This window comes from Argopecten irradians, chromosome 14 (assembly GCF_041381155.1).
Source record: "Argopecten irradians isolate NY chromosome 14, Ai_NY, whole genome shotgun sequence".
In the NCBI taxonomy this organism is placed as follows: Eukaryota; Metazoa; Mollusca; class Bivalvia; order Pectinida; family Pectinidae; genus Argopecten; species Argopecten irradians.
In genome coordinates, this window is record NC_091147.1 from 29,506,689 (window position 1) to 29,529,022 (window position 22,334).

General features: G+C 36.5%; 2 protein-coding genes across 2 annotated transcripts; both read left to right on the plus strand.

Annotated features, from left to right (window-relative positions):
• Positions 1 to 11: 11 nt before the first annotated feature.
• Positions 12 to 21,517, plus strand: LOC138307146 (splicing factor 3A subunit 1-like). Its single transcript, XM_069247776.1, has 11 exons — positions 12 to 201; positions 3,367 to 3,531; positions 4,970 to 4,992; positions 5,308 to 5,447; positions 6,837 to 6,996; positions 7,417 to 7,570; positions 11,023 to 11,094; positions 11,428 to 11,504; positions 20,214 to 20,312; positions 20,813 to 20,990; positions 21,393 to 21,517. The coding sequence occupies exons 1-11, from the start codon at positions 87 to 89 to the stop codon at positions 21,515 to 21,517; spliced, it is 1,308 nt and encodes a 435-aa protein (XP_069103877.1). The 5' UTR covers positions 12 to 86.
• On the plus strand, positions 11,514 to 15,421 carry LOC138306859 (E3 SUMO-protein ligase ZBED1-like). Its single transcript, XM_069247363.1, has 2 exons — positions 11,514 to 12,458; positions 12,940 to 15,421. The coding sequence occupies exons 1-2, from the start codon at positions 12,410 to 12,412 to the stop codon at positions 14,742 to 14,744; spliced, it is 1,854 nt and encodes a 617-aa protein (XP_069103464.1). The 5' UTR covers positions 11,514 to 12,409; the 3' UTR covers positions 14,745 to 15,421.
• Positions 21,518 to 22,334: the final 817 nt, after the last annotated feature.

Sequence of the window (22,334 nt, forward strand, 5' to 3'; positions counted from 1 at the left end):
TTAATAACGTTGAAAAATAAAACGGCCTTGACCTTCAGCAGAAAAAGCGGACAAGACTCAGGAGAAATTAAATTATTAATCGAACAATGCCGCCCATAGAGGGTACCCCAATGGTGGTTGTGCCGGATGGAACGACGAACGAAGAAGCTGCAGCAGCTAAACCCGTCATCGGAATCATCTACCCACCTCCCGAAGTGAGAAGTATCCTTCAAATTTTAATGATGAGACGTCGTGGCGACGTTCACTTCGAAGTCAATTTCACAAAAACATATAGGGGAAAGTAGTCAAATTTCGGACACCTTAATTGTAAAACCTTTGTATGCTTGAAACCTATCCACATACCCCCATAACTGAGGTATGAGCAGAAAGAGAATTTTCTTTTCTTGCATTTATCACTTGAAACTCGACACAGATACTAAATTTGTGTTATATCAGGCCAAAGTAATCAGCAATGTATCACTGTTCGAATTTCAGACAGGGGTGTTCATAATTCGGACAGAGGGTGTTCAAATTTCGGCCAGCAATTAAAAACCAATTAAAATAAGTATGATTTTCATATAAAACATGTATATTGTTACATAATCATGAATTTCATGTGAGCAAATGTATATGCATTGAAATAAAAAGTTTGTTGAGTTTGTTTAGTTAATATAATATATATCTTTTGTAACTTTCATCATATATACCCAGATTTTGGGCTCAATGTGTAAGTACCCTTAAAGGCTTTAGCTGATAAACATGTTCCCTTGTCTACTTGCACTTTTATTTCTAGGATATAACTGGTTACCCTAGTTACTACTTTTACATTTTTATTGATTTTATAACTAAGGAAAGCTCTGAATTACTAAAATCCATTCAGAACTTTACAAATGTTATGAAAATCGAACAATATTTAAGTATTTATTGATTATTTGGACTGTTCCAAATAAGGAAATTTTCATATTAGTAATGGGTGTTCAAATTTCGGACACCAAACTTTATATAGGTATAGTGATGGTTAATTCCCACTGTATTGTTTATTTTTTACTCAAAATACAAAAAAAAAGGATATGTTTAACAAAAAAAAATAAAAAGTTTAATGAACACACTGAATAAGACATGTTTGACATGGAGTTCAATATTGCGTCATTTGACAAGTTCATTTTTGTATATTAAATCGCAGAAAAGGTCGCAGTCACATATTCATTCAAACTTACAATACAAAATATAATGCTCACATATCTGTTCTTCAATCTTGTTAATTTCCAATTTGAAAGTAAAGCATAGGTCAGTTACAATGACTTTTTATTAAATATCTGGACTATTTTATGAGTTTTTAAGTATTTTTTAATTACTGTCCGAAATTTGAATCCGTCCGAAATTTGACTACTTTCCCCTAGATATAGATATAGATATAGATAATTTCCAGTACAGGAACTATTGTTCCTCTTCACCGGACTCGAAAATGTCATGTTTTAACTTATACTGTTCATTTTCCGGTTATGGTAGCCCTGTAGTTGAAAATTACGTCTTCAACTTGAACTGATATCAAATGATATTTTTAAGGCTTGTGTGTAAAAGCAGGGCTGCGGAAAAATTTTGAAATGTACTCGTCCGTCGGACAAGTGCTTCATCACAATCTACTCGTCCGAATGACATTTTTACTTGTCCGCAATATTTGTCAGATAAATAAGTAGATGTGACTGTATATATTAGCCTACAGCGGTTTTAGATATATCCATTTGATTGTTAGAACTGTATTGATGCCGATTCGGGATAACATGACTAACAGACAGTTTTACAAGAAGACCGACAAAACATTTAATTCCCAAACAATTTTGTATGCAAGTGTTATAAAAAAGATATCTTTTTAAAGGGTCGATATTTTAACTTACTTTCCAATGTAGTAGGTATATATTATTTTTAACTCCATTAGCTTACTGGTAAGATTTTTTTGAGGCGAATGTCGCTAAAAACTGAAGCAAATTTCGCTGTGACATCTTGTTTTTCGATACACCTCTAGACTCTTGATTACGATATCAATAGACCTCGGATTTATTCATGTTGCAATGCTGTACATGCGCATGCGCATTGAAAACGAAAGTCGGGAATTCCTAGAATGATGCAGAAAACGAAAGCTTATCATTGCTTCGTCGTATTTTTAAGAAACCGTTACGAATGTCAGATCCTATATAAATTTACCGAGAAACGATATAATTAATAAGGTGTAGGTCATATAGTCATTGTCAGAATTTTTCACTCGTCCGACGGACAAGCGTGATGTCAACATTCACTCGTCCGATGGCCAAATCCACTCGTCTAGACGAGCGGACGAGTACTTTTCCCCAGCCCTGAAAAGTAATCGAATATGACCCATCTTACAGAACTGGATGAAATGAGGGGTACGGTTACATAAACTTCAAACTTGAAAAATTGTAAAATTTGATCGTGGACCCCCATGTCATTTAAACATGTGTCCTATGACGATTATTACATGTGTTTTATGTCTATCATTATGTAAACCTGGTCAATACTAGTCGCAACAATAGCTCGGCTAGAGAGAACTTCTCTTTAGCTTGATCAGTTAAGCGTTGGACTACTAATCTAGAGGTCCTGAGTTTGATCCCTGGCAGAGGCAGTGATTAAATTTCTTATAAATCCTGCACCCTGTTACATTGGCGCCCACATAACTCAAGAATGATACTTAACGATACCAATAAGGCCATTCAGGCTGACGTCACACTGGTCAGAATAAAAGATTAGGCCACGCCCACTGGTGGTCTAAATTGGCTTGGGTATAGTAGAGCTAGACATATAGTGAGAAAAATACCTGTAGGTAAGTTGATAACTACCCACAAAGAAATGTCAGCGAAAATTGGAAGACATCATTGGAAAGGGAATAATCCCATTTCCATGTTTGTGTATAAGTATGACATTTAAGGACCGGTCCAAATTAAGGAAGAAATCACTAATTGAAAATTTTCACTGTACAGTAATACAAAGCCAAACCACCAAAGTTAGACCACCAGTGGGCAGAGCTTAACTGGCCATTGTGACGTCATTAATTACTGTGTGAATGGGCTTATACCTGCGAAGGAATTGTTGTGATCCCTGAAACTTGCGGACACGTTCATTCCTGGAGGGTGAGTATGTAACCTTGTCAATACATAGCTGCAATATATCGCTCAGCTAGAGAGAACTTCTCTTTAATTTAGCTCCATTGGTTGAGCGTCAGACTAATAATCCAGAAGTCATGAGTTTGATCCCTGGCAGAAGCAGTGATTAAATTTTATTATAAATCCTGCACCCTGTTACAAAGATATTGTTGTATGTGTCTTACGTCTATCATTATGTACGCCTGTATCAATCTTTAACATTAAACACTAGATATTGTTGATAAGACAGCCAGCTTTGTAGCCAGAAATGGTCCCGAGTTTGAGAGTCGTATTCGGCAGAACGAAGTAAACAACCCAAAGTTTAACTTTCTGAACCCCTCGGATCCTTATCATGCATACTACCAACACAAAGTCAAGGAGTTTAAGGAAGGCAGAGGTACGGAAATATTTGTATAATACAGGTTTATTTAGTAAATATATAAATTTTGCTTACAAGTGATTTAAACTTAAAAGTTTTCATCCAATACTGAAAGTTTAAAAAATGACATCATTGTTTGATACAAATATGTAACAATTTCTCAGACGAAAAGCTCCTCAGAAATTATGAATTTTAAACAGGATTAAATGAGGTAATAAATTTAAACTTGAGTTTTTATAATTAGGTCACCTGACCATAGGTCATGATGACAGAGTTATTGCCCTTTGTAATAAAAATCATTATTGGAACTTAAAGATTACATCCAGGATAGGTGAATAAATTTATTGTATGTAAATATTCTTGATTGATATATGTTATGTACCGTATTTTCCCTATTAAGAGCGCCTCCTCTAATAAGGGCGCCCCCACGTTTTTTGCTGAAAAAAATCAACTAATTTCATACAATTTTTGTGCCAGATTGTGACGATTTGTCTTTGCAGACGCTAAAAAAATATTGTTTCACATCAATCTGATGCTTAACAGATATCCCATCAGCTTGTATAAGCACTAAATTTATTGCATTGGACAACCTAGGACATCTTTGCCAAGTGTTTACACATAGAAACAGCGAGAACGCCATGTTCAAAATAAAACGTGTCACTTGAATGCCCCACACACGTGTTTGGATGAAGACTAACTGGCAACAACATTTTAGCGATGTCTTTACAGGTTTTATGAATACTTACTGTATATCTATGATAAAGGTTCCTAAATAACAGGAGTGTTATCATTTCTAAGCATTTTATTGTGTGCTCTTGTCGGTAATTCCCATCTGCCACAAAACGAAAGTAGCGATCAAAAGCACCGTCCGCCATTTTGTGTACGCATGGTAACAAACAGGCTAGCAAGAAATCTCAAAATTCTGTGAAACAGACATAATTAACCAATGTTTAATACTTCTGGTGCAAACATTTCTTCATAATTATGTAATTTCAATACTTACTGGACTTCAAAACGTAAGTTAGTTATAGTAAGTTTCAGAAAAATACGAAACTAAAAGCAAGATGACTATAGTCTGTTTCAGAAAAAACATCTAAAAATGGTCTCAAATAACGGTGCCCCCTCTTGGCCATTTACCCACGCCCGGCGCCCTCATTAGGGAAAATACGGTATATACTTTTGTGCTCACAAAAAATTGTTTCCTATTTCGTGAATTTTTTGTCAAATTGAACAAAAGACATCAGCTGGCTAGTAGATGACAGAATGAATTTGTGTCTAATGTCAGGTGACCATTAAGGCCCCATGGGCCTCTTGTTATGTTATGGGATTGTACCATAAAAATCTGAGTGTAGTTTTGTCACAAACAATTTGACAATTTTATTTTAACTTACTACACTTCTTGAAATGTTATATCACTAAGAAAATAGATGCTGATTTCTTTCTTTTCTATTTTTAGGACAAGAACCAACAGCTCCTAAGGTAAAACTGAATAATATAATGCAACTTTATTGTGTATAAATGTGTTTGCTTATCAATATTTACCATAAAACTGATACACTGGTAACTGATCGAACATTTTGACCTTTTGCTTTTTTTTTTTGTCACTGAACTTTTTGCTGTATGAATATAATCTATACAGTGCCTACTCAAAGACCTTTTTATCAGTCAATTATCAATCATCAAGCAAAAAAAATAATAACAGCCCAAAATGTAATTTGTTTTGCCAAAATCATGACTCTATGTACAGATTATGTATAAAGACATTTAGCCTAATATTGTGTAATATGTTTTTAGTTTGGAGGTGTCTCTATGCCTGGACAACAGAAGCCTATGTTGGAACAGGCTAGGATCATTGATATTCCAATCATACCCACAGAACCTCCACCAGAGTTTGAGTTTGTCGCCGACCCACCTTCAATCTCAGCATTTGATCTGTTAGTATACTTACAGTGGGACTTGGTTAATTTGAACTTGATTCGACTGTGACAAAGGTTTTCGTATTAAGCAAGTTCTCAAGTTGTTACCACTGGAGCAGAGTGGTGTGTAGTTGCTAGGCCGGTAATTAATGCAAGGGGAAATAATAAGGTTCAAAACAGGCACATGCGCATAATATATATTGACTAGTTAATAGTGACAACAATCAAATCCTTGAACTAGTCATGAACTAACTGAGTCTGTCTATAATTTTGTAATAGAACACAAAAAAATAAGAGAAAATTTGGCCAGGACTGGCAAAGTACTTGGTATTAAGCCAGCTTGTTGAGTTATCTGAGTTTGTATAAATCAAGTTCCACCATACATGTTTTAACTGAAAACACAGATTTCTTTATACGTGCATGGTAATATTATGTATACATGTATTCATTGGTGATGGACAATCAGATTTAATGAAGATGAACAAGGACATAGTCATTCAGATCCCCCGCCAATGGAGATATCAAAGCTGAAGTAAGTTTGATTGTGGAGACTTACGTGTATGAAAAAAAACAGGGAAAAGGAAGTTGAGCTAAAGAAAGATGGAGTATAATTCAAGTAGAGCGGGGCTGCAATTGTTGAATCAGATATACAGCCTTGACATTTATATTAGACTATATACACAAAGATTGGTGGAGTTTTGCAAAGTAACATTTACCATGATATTTTCAGCAATGTTTCCATGGTTACAAAAAAAAGTACAAAAAGTGAAAACCTTAAAATAGCAAAAGGCACTACTAGACCATAAGAACAATGTGTCTATGAAGTTTCATGGAAATATCTTTGCTGGTTTTAGAGTTGTGCTCCGGAAACGAACCTGGTACAAAAATATGATATTTTCAGCAATGTTTCCATGGTTACGGAAAAAATGCAAAAAATGAAAACCTAAAAATAGCAAAAGGCACTACTAGACCATAAGACCAATGTGTGTATGAAGTTTCGTGGAAATATCTCTACTGGTTTTAGAGTTATGCTCCGGAAACCATTCGGACGGACGGACGGACGGACGGACGGACGGACGGACGGACGGAGGGAACCCATTTGTATATCCCCCGCCAACTTCGTTGGGCGGGGGATAATTAATCAGAATGATCAATTGAAACCAGAAAAGTGTCATTTTATAATTTATTTTCTCGTAATTAAGATGGCTCAAATGACAAAATAAATTGTCCAAACCCAGGACAAGACAAACCTAATGGAAAATTTATAGTAATTAGCAATTATGATTAATTAGAATACCATCTAGGGAAAAGAATGAAGAAAAAAAAGACTTTTAAATCTGTTTTGTTTGGAGTTGAATATATATACAACCCTTTTATGATTGACAACAAGTTTTATTTTTCTGACAGGGATGTTGTCAAGCTGACTGCACAGTTTGTGGCCAGAAATGGACGTCAGTTTCTGACCAACCTGATGAACCGAGAACAGAGGAATTACCAATTTGATTTTCTCAGACCACAACACAGTCTGTTTAACTATTTTACCAAACTTGTGGAGCAATATACTAAGGTCTGTTGACAATATTTTAACCAATTTTATCTTCGAGTAAACATAATTATCATGCCAATCACATATTACTATGAAAATTGTGTTCCGAGGTTGCATATTGTGTTCCAGTATGAAGTAAATGGCGATGTCATCAGATAAGGTTTCTCATGGGATAAAATTACGTACATACAGCTCAAAAATATGTGTAGTAATGGAAAGATATGTATATATATATTATATTATTTCAAATTTGGTGCTTACGTTTATTGTTTCAAAAGAGATGAAGTTTCACAAGATTTCCCATGGAATTTTTAGCAAAACAAATGTGCACTTACTGATAATGTATTGTAAATATTTCAATATTAATATAACTTATAATACTTGTAAATAGCTAGATATTATTATATTTTATTTTATCAAACAAAACATGAACTTTTTCAGATATTGATCCCTCCAAAAGATTTGTTGGAGCAACTAAAGTCTGAAAGTGATGATTATCATAAGGTTCTGAACCAAGTCAAGTACCGTGTTGAATGGGCCAGATACCAGGAGAGGGAGAGAAGGAAGGAGGCGGAGGCAATAGAAAGAGAAAGGGGTCAGTAGATATAGAGAGAAAGGGATCAGTAGATATAGAGAGAAAGGGGTCAGTAGATATAGAGAGAAAGGGATCAGTAGCTATAGAGAGAAAGGGATCAGTAGCTATAGAGAGAAAGGGATCAGTAGATATAGAGAGAAAGGGGTCAGTAGATATAGAGAGAAAGGGTCAGTAGATAGAGAGAGAAAGGGGTCAGTAGATATAAAGAGAAAGGGATCAGTAGATATAGAGAGAAAGGGGTCAGTAGATAGAAAGAAAGGGGTCAGTAGATAGAGAGAGAAAGGGGTCAGTAGATATGGAGAGAAAGGTGTCAGTATATATAGAGAGAAAGGGGTCAGTATATATAGAGAGAAAGGGGTCAGTAGATATAGAGAAAGGGGTCAGAAGATATAGAGAAAGGGGTTAGTAGATATAGAAAGAAAGGGGTCAGTAGATAATTATATAAAGAAAGAAAGGGGTCAGTATATATGGGTCAGTATATATATATAGAGAGAGAAAGGGATCAGCATATAGAGGGAAAGGGTTCAGTGGATGAAGAGAAAGCAACAGATTTGTTAGTTAGAGTTGTTTGTCTAGCATTATGTGTTCATTCAAGGTGACAGCTTTCAAAAATACTGTTAAGGCCTAAATTAAAATATTATTTGTTTGCCCTCCTCCGATCGACCCATGAAAATCGACCCGACTCAAAAAATTTATTGAAATATTCTAGTGAATTTTTTTAAAAATTTTCGTGTACTTTCCAGTGCCGTATGAAAACCTTTGATGAATCGCGGTATAAATTTTTGTTTCGCCTCGTGATCAATTTTAACAATCGCGGTAATTTTCCAATACTGGGTTTTTGATACGCTTTCATTATACGGACAGTTTCATTGAGTAGTCGAAGCACCTAAATGATTTGAATCCACACATGGCGCGGCAAGATGTCAGAGACCGCAAAGAAAAAATCTAAAAGTTCAGATGAAAATCTGGTAACACTGTGTTGTACGGTGAAATTTATCGATCATAATAAAACTTCTTATACAACAAGTTCAATCCTACGCAATAGGATCCTAGAATTCTATATATATATATGAGGATGACACATGGGGTGACGTGTTGGACGAGATTTTCAACTTGGATCCATCTCGATGTCCGTCCCCACCGGGGAAAAGCGATACCGTAGACATGTGTTTGTGATCGAAAACATCAGCTGAGACATTTCGTCCACACATCAAGGAACCCATTTCCGTTGCGTTAAACTTTGACAAATCCCTTAAATACGTGACATTCGAAGTTACTAAATTCCATGATGAATCGCTAAATGTCAGTACAACTACAAGTACCAGTGCCACCAATGCATTTGACGTCCTGACTTCGATCAGAACAAAAGCTGCTAAGCCTAAAAATGAGCCCAGAACAGGTGAGTTGAGTGGCATTCTGTGTTTAATGGTTTTAAATTACCAAGCCTGCAGAATGTATTTAATTTGCATGTCATTCAAATAAAAGCTGATCTCTGCAGACATTTGTTTTTTGTTTTCATTGTAGCTTTTGTTTATATCCCCTCGCAGTGTATGCAAAGAGATTATGTATCAATTCAAATTTTGGTGTGTCGTAAATACTAATTACTATTAAAAGTTGAATCATTCCATGGATTTTCAAACGTTTTGGTAGTCGGATGTAACATAGCCGAATGTCAGAATATTGGGGTCAAGGGTCAAAGATAGAAGTCCATCGTCGGACGTATGGATTTTTTTTTGAAATTCGGTTGATGTACGATGGTCCAGAAAATATTTAAAGACTCTTTCCCGAGAGTATAGATGTTCAATGCTAACCCTGCCCAGACAAAACGCCCATGTTTGATTATTTTTCTTATACGTCTTGTACTTGTATTGACACATCATGTGTAGTGTGAGTCACAGCTGTTTATGACGTCATAACAATTGCATGTGATTAGATTGTTCTACACGCGGACAATGGACATTTTCAATTGTTGTGACATCCAGAGATAAATCTATGTTTTGACAATGATGGGACAATTTGTGGTAATTGAGTCAAAACAATGGTCCCTCTATGTAAAATGGAATAAAATCAGGAATTTTAATGGGACATTTTTCAATTTTATGAGTCTAATAATATGACGTCGGTATTGAAAATCATTCATTTAAACTGCGCGCCAGGTATTAAAGATTCACTGGTTTTCAGACGAAAATATGACAAGATGTAGGAGAAAAATAATCAAACATGTGTGTCTTGAACGGACAGGGATGTCTAAACTCGAGGGAAAGAGTCTGGGTGTCCAAAACGAGGCTTGCCAGATTCTTTCCCTCGCGTTTAGACATCCCTGTCCGCACAAGACACCCATGAATTATGTAAGACTAAAAATATTTTTTGCCAGATTCATAGGAATATCAGATAGATATACATACACCTTGTTAAAAATTTGTGTTTTTGTTTTTTAAATATAAACGTTTTATGTTCAATAGTTTATTTTCCAACTATATCAGATAGATATACACCTTGTTCTAGTCTAATTTTTACATCATTTTGAGTCTTGTGTTTAAAACATTAATTTTTTTTAGTGTTTTGTCATTGGTGTTCTTTGATAGTCTTGTTTTTCCCTTGGGCCACCTGTAACATGTTTAATTAACTATATGATCAAATTTAATAATCTTGTATTGTTTCTGTACTCAGTGCAATTCTTTAATATCTACAAGCTGTACCGATTGTATTTCTATCTGTCTGACAGTGTATGGTTTATTAATATATCATTGCAACATAGCACTAGCTGGAACCCCCAGTTTCCAGAGTGCTTGGAGGGACTGGTTAGTGATCTATACGCTTTAAGCACAATTTACATTCACCATGCAGTTGTATTACGAATTAAAGCCAACTAGTACACAGCAGAGGGTGATTAAAGATCAGAGGGTGATTAAAGATCAGAGGGTGATTAAAGATCAGAGGGTGATTAAAGATCAGAGGGTGATTAAAGATCAGAGGGTGCATATGTATATACATTCAAGCAATATACTATATGTATGAATAATTATATAAGCTATGTAAGTTTGAGTTTTGCAAAATAAAATTAAATAATTTTCCTACCTACCGACCCATTCTGAAAATTCCAGGTCGGAAAAGGGCAAACCAACATTATTTTAAGTCTGGCCTAACCTAGTACAGGTCTAGATCTACTGACCTGATATTAAAAATGCTAGCATGAGGGCTACAAAGTTTTTTCAAAGCATTGAAATGGTCTTTCCTGATCAGATTTTGTGCTCAGCTAAAATCTTAGTTAGGTCCTGCATGTTTTTACATGCAGAGAGAGGCATCTTAACCAAATTATTATGTTTTTAATATTTTTTAACTTGAGGGATTGTTAAGACTGTATGCCTTGTAAACAATCATTAAAGATACTGAATAGATGTTATAATTTTGATAATATTTCAGTATTTTGATTTGTTCCTGATATGTTGTAGTGGCCTACGCTCAGGTTGATTGGCATGACTTTGTTGTTGTGGAGACCGTGGACTTTCAACCTAGTGAACAAGGTGAGAACATCATGAATTTTAACAAAGTTAGTTTGCAGTCAATATGTAGTTTTTCATATCAAAAGGAAAAGAAAAATTGTTGAGAGGCTTTATTCTCAAGTTATCTCCCCTTTTCTTGTAAAGCAAACTGAGATGTAACAGGAGAGGAGAAAATGTAGCGGCCAGACCGGGATTCAAACCCGGGACCCTCAGAATACTAGCCGAGTGCTCTACCGACTGAGCCACCTGGTCACCGATGATCGACCCAGTCCAATCCCGCTACAGAGATATATTTTCTTTTTGAGACTGATGGACCTGACTAACACATTGATGCACCTTACTTCATTTGTTTAGGTAATCTTCCTCCCCCGACTACACCATCGGAAGTTGGAGCTCGTGTTTTGGCCCAGGAGAGAATTGACAGAGGAGAGGTAGGTAGTCTGATTTTAAGTGAAATTAGTGTATTATCAAAGCACATTGCAGTGGACATGAATTGTTAAAAGTTTATTATAGTAAAAAATTTCATGCAAAAATGCACATTACATTTTCAAATCGCTTTCCTCCGTGGTCTGTCATCCTTTTGTCCGTTAAAATTCTTGCTATCGCTATTTCTCACAAAATACTGAAGGGGGCTTTCTCAAATTTCATATGCAGGTTCCCCTAGGGACTAGGACCTTAGTTGTGCATATTCAGGGCTAGCTCTGGATCAAAATTTGGATTCGCCAATTGAAATTTGCTGGTTGCATGTCGATCTACGATTAGCGGGAACATTTTTTAATTTCCTTTATATTGATTAGGAGAAGGGAAACAATGCCAAATATACATGTATTTTCAATCCTAATACTTTTATGTTTTTATATATCCTTTATTGAAATTAAAACAGGTTTAATTGAATGGAATAATTTATTTACTTAATTTTCATCACAACAGAGGTTAGTGGTGTTCCGATTAATCGATTTAGTCGACGTCGCCTCGTTTGCTCTGGAAAATCGATTAATCGATCAATGATTTCTGTAATCGATTTCAAAATGACTAAAACGAAAAAAAATACGAGGTACAGATATAAGATGAGAAAGACTTCGAGGCACGCCGCTTTCCGGTGTGCAGCAATATAGTGTTTACAATGTATCTGTAACATGATGTAACGCGGTTTCTGATTGGTTACTGGATACGTTTCCGGTGTCGCTGCAAGCGCTTCAGCTTCCAGTAGCAACATACGATGAATGAACATGGCGACAAATACGACAGACGAACTATACGATCATCCGGGGGCAAAACGTTCCCGTGTGTGTAATTTTTTTGGATTCAAAAGAATAAAGGACAGCTGTCCTCCGAAATGGAATTTGTCTTCTGCAAAAAGTGTGGAAACAAATACAAATTCAATAGTAAGTAGAATCGTCGGAACGTGTTTTTCCCGGAGTTTTTATAATTACTGTAGATCTATATTTGAAATTTTAAAACATGTTAATTTATTGCAGAAATTCTGTATTCTTCACAAAATAGTCAATAATTTTGCGGTCTAGTGGTGAACTTCAGTGACATCGTAAATATCCTATATTAAGATTAAGGAAAATGAAAGTAGAACCACGTTGTCGTTTTCGGTGGCTAACTAGCATCGCTTTTAGTTTTATATATTATAACATCGTGATAGCACGATGATAACAATAAACATTAAATTTAGATACGTAAAACGAAGTAATATCTGTTAAATCAGTCATAAGGTCATAAGTCTTAAACTCACTGAAAAAATATTAAAATTTTATTGTGAAAATAGTTAATGTAAATTTCAGTAAAATAAATTGACAATAAGTTGAACTTGTCTTTGAGATAAAGAACAATTTTCCTCATTGCTTTATCTTTTTTCAGAAAACACAACAAATATGCAATTTCATCTCGACCATCAGCATAGGGGATGGATTGCAGAGAATCACATCGAACAGAGTACTAGCAAACAGTCAAGCATTCCCACAATGTTTAAAAGACAAGTCAAGGAAGATGGTAGACCACTTACTGCAGATAAAAAACGCAAAATTGATGAGAAACTGTGTGATATGATTATTGACAAATTGTTACCACTGAATTTTGTTGAAAGTGACTCATTAAAACGTTTCTGCTGTGAATTAGATGAAAGATACACACCACCTGGGAGGAAAGCCATTACCAAGAAACTTGATGAGAAGTATGAGAATATGAGGATTGCACTTGTTGATGACCTAAACAAATGTCTCTATGGTGTTTCTATCACTCATGATGCATGGACATCTCTTAATACAGAATCATACGATACAGTTACAGTACATTATATCAACAGTGAATGGAAACTAAAGTCTGCTGTTTTACAGACAAAACTTTTCCCTGGGTCACATACTGCAGATAACATTGCCCGTCACCTGCAAACCACTCTGGAGACATGGGGAATCAAAGACCCTATATGTGTCACAGACAATGCGGCCAATGAAAAAAAGGCATTTCAAATAATGAATCTAACAAGAGTGGGTTGTTATGGTCACAAAATAAATTTAATTGTTAAGAACAGTTTAAACCTACCAGAGATCAACAAAATCTTAAGCAGAGGAAGGTCCATTGTAACTTTCTTCCATCAGAGCCCCCTTGCATCCGATGTCCTTCAGCAAAAGCAAAAACTGTTGTTGGAAAGTTCAGCACAAGGTCACAAACTTATACAAGATGTACCAACAAGATGGAATTCGTCTCTGGATATGTTGAAAAGACTCTTGGAGCAATCCGCTGCACTTCAAGCCACTCTTTTGGACAAATCCCTATCAAAAAGAGCCTCAGAACTTCAGAGAAATCTTTACACATATGAAGAAATGGTTATAGTTGGGCACTTGGTGGAAGTACTGGAAGGATTCAAAACAGCTACAGAAATGCTTTCTCCTGAAAAAACACCATCACATCACCTGATCCTTCCTGTCATGAAGAAACTTTGTCAGGGAATACTGATAGAAGAGAATGATATCAGTATTGTCAAGAAGGTCAAAAAGGAAATGAAAAGTCAGCTAGAAGACAGGTTTGGTCCTGAAATAGATGTAGCACTGATTGCATCACTTCTTCACCCAAAAACGAAACATCTTTCCTTTCTGTCCACAGAAGAAAGAGAAAAAGCACATGCACTACTTTTAGTTGAAGCAAAGAAAGACAGAGTTACTGGTTGTGTTGTTATCAAGAAAGAGAAAGATGAGGAGAATCAAGATGCTACATCTAATAAACCTGTGCCTAATTTACCTGAACTCTCAGATGACCCAGAATCTCTAAATGATCAAGAGGAAAGGCCTGGAAATAAACAAGATTCTGATCCGGTGCAAGCTTCTAAAAAGAGAAAGGTTGAATGCGACTGGCTCGATGATATTATCGTTGGGGACTATAAAGAAGCTGGTCACATCCCTGAAGATGTTCTTACTGAACAGGAAGTTCAAAGATATCTAGTAGAGGATGCTGGTGGTAATACTGGTCTGGACTGGTGGAAAGAAAAAGAAATATTTTATCCAAGAGTGGCAAAAGTGGCAAAAAAATTCTTAGCAATCCCTGCATCATCTGTGCCTTCCGAACGAGTATTTAGTCTTGCCGGTAACATTGTTCGTAAAAAGAGATCTCAATTGAGCCCCGAAAATGTTGATAAAATGATTTTTCTGCACAAAAACTCAAAAGCTTAAGGTTTCTTAGGTCTGTACTTTATTCTTACTCTAATCTGAGGTGAGATCTACATGGACATTGTCAATAGTACTAGTATAGTCTGTGCAACATGATGAATTGATGATATGAATATGCCTAAACAAATACTGTGCTCTTGTTTCTAGTCAGTCAAGTACTCTGAATATTTAGTTTTCAGTTGTTGATCAGTTTATTTAATTTTGTTTTATGTCATTAAAATGACAAGTCATTAACTTTCTTTAGAGTTGATCTTGTTATGTCAATTTGTCAACACATTCATAGTAAAATAATTAACACAAATAACTTGAAATATTTTGAAAACAATTTATTCAATGAATCATTAATTCATTATAAAATAAAAAAAAACAAAGCACATACAAATTATCGGATACAAAATGGTATAAAAGAATACATATTGGCAACCGTATACGTAACACACAACAATTTGAAAAAGAAAAGAAAAAAGCAAACAAGAACTTTGATTTTTGTAACATGCAAGCCCGACAGAGCAAACAAAATTAATCGATCATTAGTCGATGATCGATCGTTTTAAAAGGATGATGATCGATTGTGAATTTATGAAGTGATTCCCAACACTAACAGAGGTACTTAATTAAAAAAACAGTGTCAAACCTGTTACAGAGTCAATCAAAATAATTAAATATAGAACAAATTTGAAAGAAAGAAAAAGTTAAAACTTTAATTTAATTTAAATTTAATGTAATTTATTTACTATTAATATATTTCTTTTTAATAATATTTTTTTTTTTTTTTTTTTTTTCAAAAAAATTGTGCACAAAAATTCTGGAAACAAAATCCCTTCCCATTTTTTTAAAAACATAAATTTTAATTAATTCCTGAAATTCTAAACCAATCCGGATCGACTATTAGAATCACCCAAAGTGGCTGCCATTACGATTGCAAACTTTGTGACTTGGGGGACATTTAGGCCTATTAAACATTAAAAACGTGAGTAAATCATTTACAGTTGTAAGCTGTGTTTGTTTTTGATGTAATGCTCACTAGCTGTAATCACAAAATTATTGAATGGCCAGCATTGTTTCCTAGTTGTGGCCAATCGGCCGATTAACTTCAGCTGTAATACACACGTGTGACACTACCTAGTCAAGGTAGAAACAGCCCCAGGCTGCTAATTAGGACCTGGGTGGTGGTCAGGGAGGGTTCACACCTCTTTTGTTTACTTAATTATCATGCCAGTGCCCCACTGTGTTGTGTATGGCTAGGATTGGTGAATTTCACCGTATGAAGTTCTTTTTTCGCCAATGCAGTTTTTAAATCGCCAAATGCATTTCAAATTTTCCAATGGCGACTGACAGCGCCAGCCCTGCATATTGTATTTTGGGACCGATCAGTCAACAAGATGGCTTTTGATAGCAATTCTTGTCACCACTCATTCTCAGAAAGTACTGAAGGGTTCTTTCTCAATTTCATTTAAAGTTCTCCTAGGGCCCAAGTTGAGCCTAAAGCATTTCGACAGGCAGCCATCTTCTATTTTTAGGTCATCTGACCCGAAGTCATCATGTTTCGTCCGTCGTCGTCCGCCGTGCGCCTTCCGCCATGCGTTAACTTTTCACATTTTGAACTTCTTCTCAAGTTCTACCAGTTTAATTTGGCTGAAACTTGCATGAAATGATCCTGACATGGTCCCGACAAAGTGTTGTTATTTTTCGGGTCGATCCGAAATCCTAGATGGCCGCCACAGCCGCCATCTTGAAAACACATTTTGAACTTCTTCTCAAGTTCTACCGGTGCAATTTGGCTGAAACTTGCATGAAATGATCCTGACATGGTCCCAACAAAGTGTTGTTATTTTTCGGGTCGATCCCAAATCCAAGATGGCCGCCACAGCTACCATCTTGAAAACACATTTTGAACTTCTTCTCAAGTTCTACCGGTGCGATTTAGCTGAAACTTGCATGAAATGATCCTGACATGGTCCCGACAAATTGTTGTTATTTTTCGGGTCAATCCGAAATCCAAGATTGCCGCCACAGCCGCCATCTTGAAAACACATTTTGAACTTCTTCTCAAGTTCTACCGGTGCGATTTGACTGAAACTTGCATGAAATGATCCTGACATGGTCCTGACAAAGTGTTATTTTTTTTTTGGGTTGATCCCAAATCTAAGATGGCCGCCACAGCCGCCATCTTGAAAACATATTTTGAACTTCTTCTCAAGTTCTACCGGTGCAATTTAGCTGAAGCTTGCATGAAATGATCCTGACATGGTCCTGACAAAGTGTTGTTATTTTTTGGGTTGATCCGAAATCTAAAATGGTCGCCACAGCCGCCATCTTGAAAACCTATTTCGAACTTTTTATCAAGTTTTACCGGTGCGATTTGGCTGAAACTTGCATGAAATGTTCCTCACTTGGTCCTGATAAAATGTTGTTATTTTTCGGGTCGATCTGAAATCCAAGATGGCCGCCATAGCTGCCATCTTGAAAACACATTTTGAACTTCTTCTCAAGTTCTACCGGTGCAATTTGGCTGAAACTTGCATGAAATGATCCTGACATGGTCCCAACAAAGTGTTGTTATTTTTCGGGTCGATCCCAAATCCAAGATGGCCGCTACAGCTACCATCTTGAAAACACATTTTGAACTTCTTCTCAAGTTCTACCGGTGCGATTTAGCTGAAACTTGCATGAAATGATCCTGACATGGTCCCGACAAATTGTTGTTATTTTTCGGGTCAATCCGAAATCCAAGATTGCCGCCACAGCCGCCATCTTGAAAACACATTTTGAACTTCTTCTCAAGTTCTACCGGTGCGATTTGACTGAAACTTGCATGAAATGATCCTGACATGGTCCTGACAAAGTGTTATTTTTTTTTTGGGTTGATCCCAAATCTAAGATGGCCGCCACAGCCGCCATCTTGAAAACATATTTTGAACTTCTTCTCAAGTTCTACCGGTGCAATTTAGCTGAAGCTTGCATGAAATGATCCTGATATGGTCCTAACAAAGTGTTGTTATTTTTTGGGTTGATCCGAAATCCAAAATGGTCGCCACAGCCGCCATCTTGAAAACCTATTTCGAACTTTTTATCAAGTTTTACCGGTGCGATTTGGCTGAAACTTGCATGAAATGTTCCTCACTTGGTCCTGATAAAATGTTGTTATTTTTCGGGTCGATCTGAAATCCAAGATGGCCGCCATAGCTGCCATCTTGAAAACACATTTTGAACTTCTTCTCAAGTTCTACCGGTGCAATTTGGCTGAAACTTGCATGAAATGATCCTGACATGGTCCCAACAAAGTGTTGTTATTTTTCGGGTCGATCCCAAATCCAAGATGGCCGCCACAGCTACCATCTTGAAAACACATTTTGAACTTCTTCTCAAGTTCTACCGGTGCGATTTAGCTGAAACTTGCATGAAATGATCCTGACATGGTCCCGACAAATTGTTGTTATTTTTCGGGTCAATCCGAAATCCAAGATTGCCGCCACAGCCGCCATCTTGAAAACACATTTTGAACTTCTTCTCAAGTTCTACCGGTGCGATTTGACTGAAACTTGCATGAAATGATCCTGACATGGTCCTGACAAAGTGTTATTTTTTTTTTGGGTTGATCCCAAATCTAAGATGGCCGCCACAGCCGCCATCTTGAAAACATATTTTGAACTTCTTCTCAAGTTCTACCGGTGCAATTTAGCTGAAGCTTGCATGAAATGATCCTGATATGGTCCTAACAAAGTGTTGTTATTTTTTGGGTTGATCCGAAATCCAAAATGGTCGCCACAGCCGCCATCTTGAAAACCTATTTCGAACTTTTTATCAAGTTTTACCGGTGCGATTTGGCTGAAACTTGCATGAAATGTTCCTCACTTGGTCCTGATAAAATGTTGTTATTTTTCGGGTCGATCTGAAATCCAAGATGGCCGCCATAGCTGCCATCTTGAAAACACATTTTGAACTTCTTCTCAAGTTCTACCGGTGCAATTTGGCTGAAACTTGCATGAAATGATCCTGACATGGTCCCGACAAAGTGTTATTTTTTTTTGGGTTGATCCCAAATCTAAGATTGCCGCCACAGCCGCCATCTTGAAAACATATTTTGAACTTCTTCTCAAGTTCTACCGGTGCGATTTGACTGAAACTTGCATGAAATGATCCTGACATGGTCCTAACAAAGTGTTGTTATTTTTCGGGTTGATCCGAAATCCAAAATGGCCGCCACAGCCGCCATCTTGAAAACATATTTCGAACTTTTTATCAAGTTTTACCGGTGCGATTTGGCTGAAACTTGCATGAAATGTTCCTCACTTAAACTTGCATGAAATGTTCCTCAATTGGTCCTGATAAAATGTTATTTTTCGGGTCGATCTGAAATCCAAGATGGCCGCCACAGCTGCCATCTTGAAAACACATTTTGAACTTTTTATCAAGTTCTGCCAGTGCGATTTGGCTGAAACTTGCATGAAATGATCCTGACATGGTCCCGACAAAGTATTGTTACATCTCTGGTTGATCACAAATCGAAGATGGCTACCATGACACTATATCTAATTAATTTCCTATATGTTAAGGCCCTTGGGCCTCTTGTTTGAAATAAAAATTGTTGAAAGAAATTGAAAATGATCCTGATATGGTCCTGACAAAGTGACACCATATATAATTAATTTTACTTCTGCCAAGGTAGTCAGATGACCGTTAAGGCCCTTTGGGCCTCTTGTGTAAGTTATTTCTTGTTACCACTATTTCTCAGAAAGTACTGAAGGAATCTTTCTCTATATTTATAACTTTACTAAACCGACATTGTGTTGTGATTGTAAACAAACACGTTTCAGTCGGCCAATTTTCCTTGAATTAAACAATTTTATGATTGAACATGCATCTGATACATAATTATTTTCATCTTTAATATATTTTCATTGCATATTTTACCTTTTAAACACTTACATAACATACACTTTACAAAACTTGCAAGTAAAACTTACTATTTTCACATGTGAATCACGACGTAATAATATATATAACATAGATCCTAGTTGTTCATAATGCATTTTTGACTGATCCAACATCAAGATCTTTGATTTTTGAAGTTTGAAAAGCAGAGAAAATATCCCTCATTCTGTCAGGCATAGATCATTCGGTGGTGGGCACCAATATCCCTCTGCAATCCTTTGTTAGTAATGTGGTTTTTGTGAACATGAATATTAGTAAAGATTTTGAATCAATCAGCACCCACAAAAGTCTGGATAGAAATGTTCTAAAGATCTGGAATTACTTATGTTACAACCAGATATGTACAACAGAACATTTAAACTTAAAAATGTCTTTTACAGCTGAAACCGAAACTTTTTCTCAAGAGTACGGAGAACATCAAAGTTGCTCGCTTAAAACCATTATTATTGCAATTTCGATTACCATCTGTGAAACAATGATATTGTTATCACTAGTAATGTAACACTACCTGAATTCAACATTTATTTCTGCTCGTAGATCGATGAAGGAGAGGAGATGGAAGTAGAGTCAGACGAAGATGATGTGGATATAGAGAAAAACATCGGACAGGCACGACCAGCCGAGATAGAACTTCAGGTAACAACATCAGTATATTTACTCAGGTAACAACATATGTATATTTACCCAATTTGTTCAGTAACCTTTACTTGAGACTTGGGAACAGAACCTGATAAATACCTGTTACCGTTGGGACAGAACTTGATACATATACCTGTTACTATGGGAACAGAATCTGATATATACCTGTTACCAGGGGAACAGATTCTGATTTATACCTGTTACTTTGGGAACAGAATCTGATATATACCTGTTACCGGGGGAACCGACTCTGATATATACCTGTTACTATCGGAACAGAATCTGATATATAGCTGTTACCGGGGGAACAGATTCTGATATATACCTGTTACTATGGGAACAGAATCTGATATATACCTGTTACCGGGGGAACAGACTCTGATACATACCTGTTACCGCGGGAAAAGTATCTGATAAACACCTGTTACCGGGGGAACAGACTCTGATAACCTGTTACCGTGGGAACAGAATATGATCCTCTCTACTTTGATTTCTAGGACATGGATGAGTCATCTTCATCTGGGGACGAGGACATGGATGAGCTACGTCATGTAGCCCCACCCCAGCCTCCTGCCCCTGCTCCACCACCACCCCCACCACCCCATGAGATCCCCGCACCACCTCTTCCTCCAATGCCAGATCAGGTGGTGGTTAGAAAAGACTATGATCCAAAAGGTAAATAATATTTCAATTTTGTTTGAAGTGTAGTAGCTTTGTTTCAGGGAAGCTATGACTTAAGTTTTGTTAAATAATGTTGTAACATTTAAAACTGCAGTGAAAGTTGTCTAAACCGGACCCTGTACAAACTGGAAACCTGTCCAACATCTCGTTTTAGACAGTTATACTGTAGTTATCAGCTTATAAAATGACAGCAACTCTAAAATATGTATGTCATTGTTACTTAATGACTTTCAAAAACTATGTCATTGTATCTAAAAATAAACAACTCATCTCATTTCTTACATAAATACACAATAGTAGAACAGAACATTATAATTGAGATTTTTCTTTACATTATTGTATGCAGTATGTAAGCATTATCTATGAGATATAAAGTGTGTAACGTTTGTTTTGTAGCAAAGACATTGCCACAAGATGATACCACTGATCAGTTCCTTGTGTCCCCCATCACTGGAGAAAAGATCCCAGCCCATAAGGTCCAGGAACATATGAGGATAGGTAAGACAACTTGTCCTCAATAAACGCGAGATTGATCAGACACCTTTTCCTCCATAAACACGAGATTGGTAAGACATCTTGTCCTTAATAAACAAGAGATTGGTAAGACCCCTTGTCCTTAATAAACAAGAGATTGGTAAGACCCCTTGTCCTTAATAAACAAGAGATTGGTAAGACACCTTGTCCTCAATTAACATGAGATTGGTAAGACCCCTTGTCCTCCATAAATATGAGATTGGTAAGACACCTTGTCCTCCATCAACATGAGATTGGTAAGACACCTTGTCCTCAATAAACAAGAGATTAGTAAGACACCTTGTCCTCAATAAACAAGTGATTGGTAAGACACCTTGACCTCAATCAACATGAGATTGATAAGACACCTTGTCCTCAATCAACATGAGATTGGTAAGACATCTTGTCCTCAATAAACAATAGATTGGTAAGACACCTTGTCCTCAATTAACATGAGATTGATAAGACACCTTGTCCTCAATCAACACGAGATTGGTAAGACCCCTTGTCCTCAATAAACATGAGATTGATAAGACACCTTGCCCTCAATAAACATGAGATTGATAAGACACCTTGTCCTCAATCAACATGAGATTGGTAAGACACTTTGTCCTCATTTAACACAAGATTGGTAAGACACCTTGTCCTCAATAAACATGAGATTGGTAAGACACCTTGTCCTCAATCAACACGTGATGGGTAAGACACCTTGTCCTCAATAAACAAGAGATTGGTAAGACACCTTGTCCTTAATAACCATGAGATTGATAAGACACCTTGTCCTCAAAAACCATGAGAATGATAAGACACCTTGTCCTCAATCAA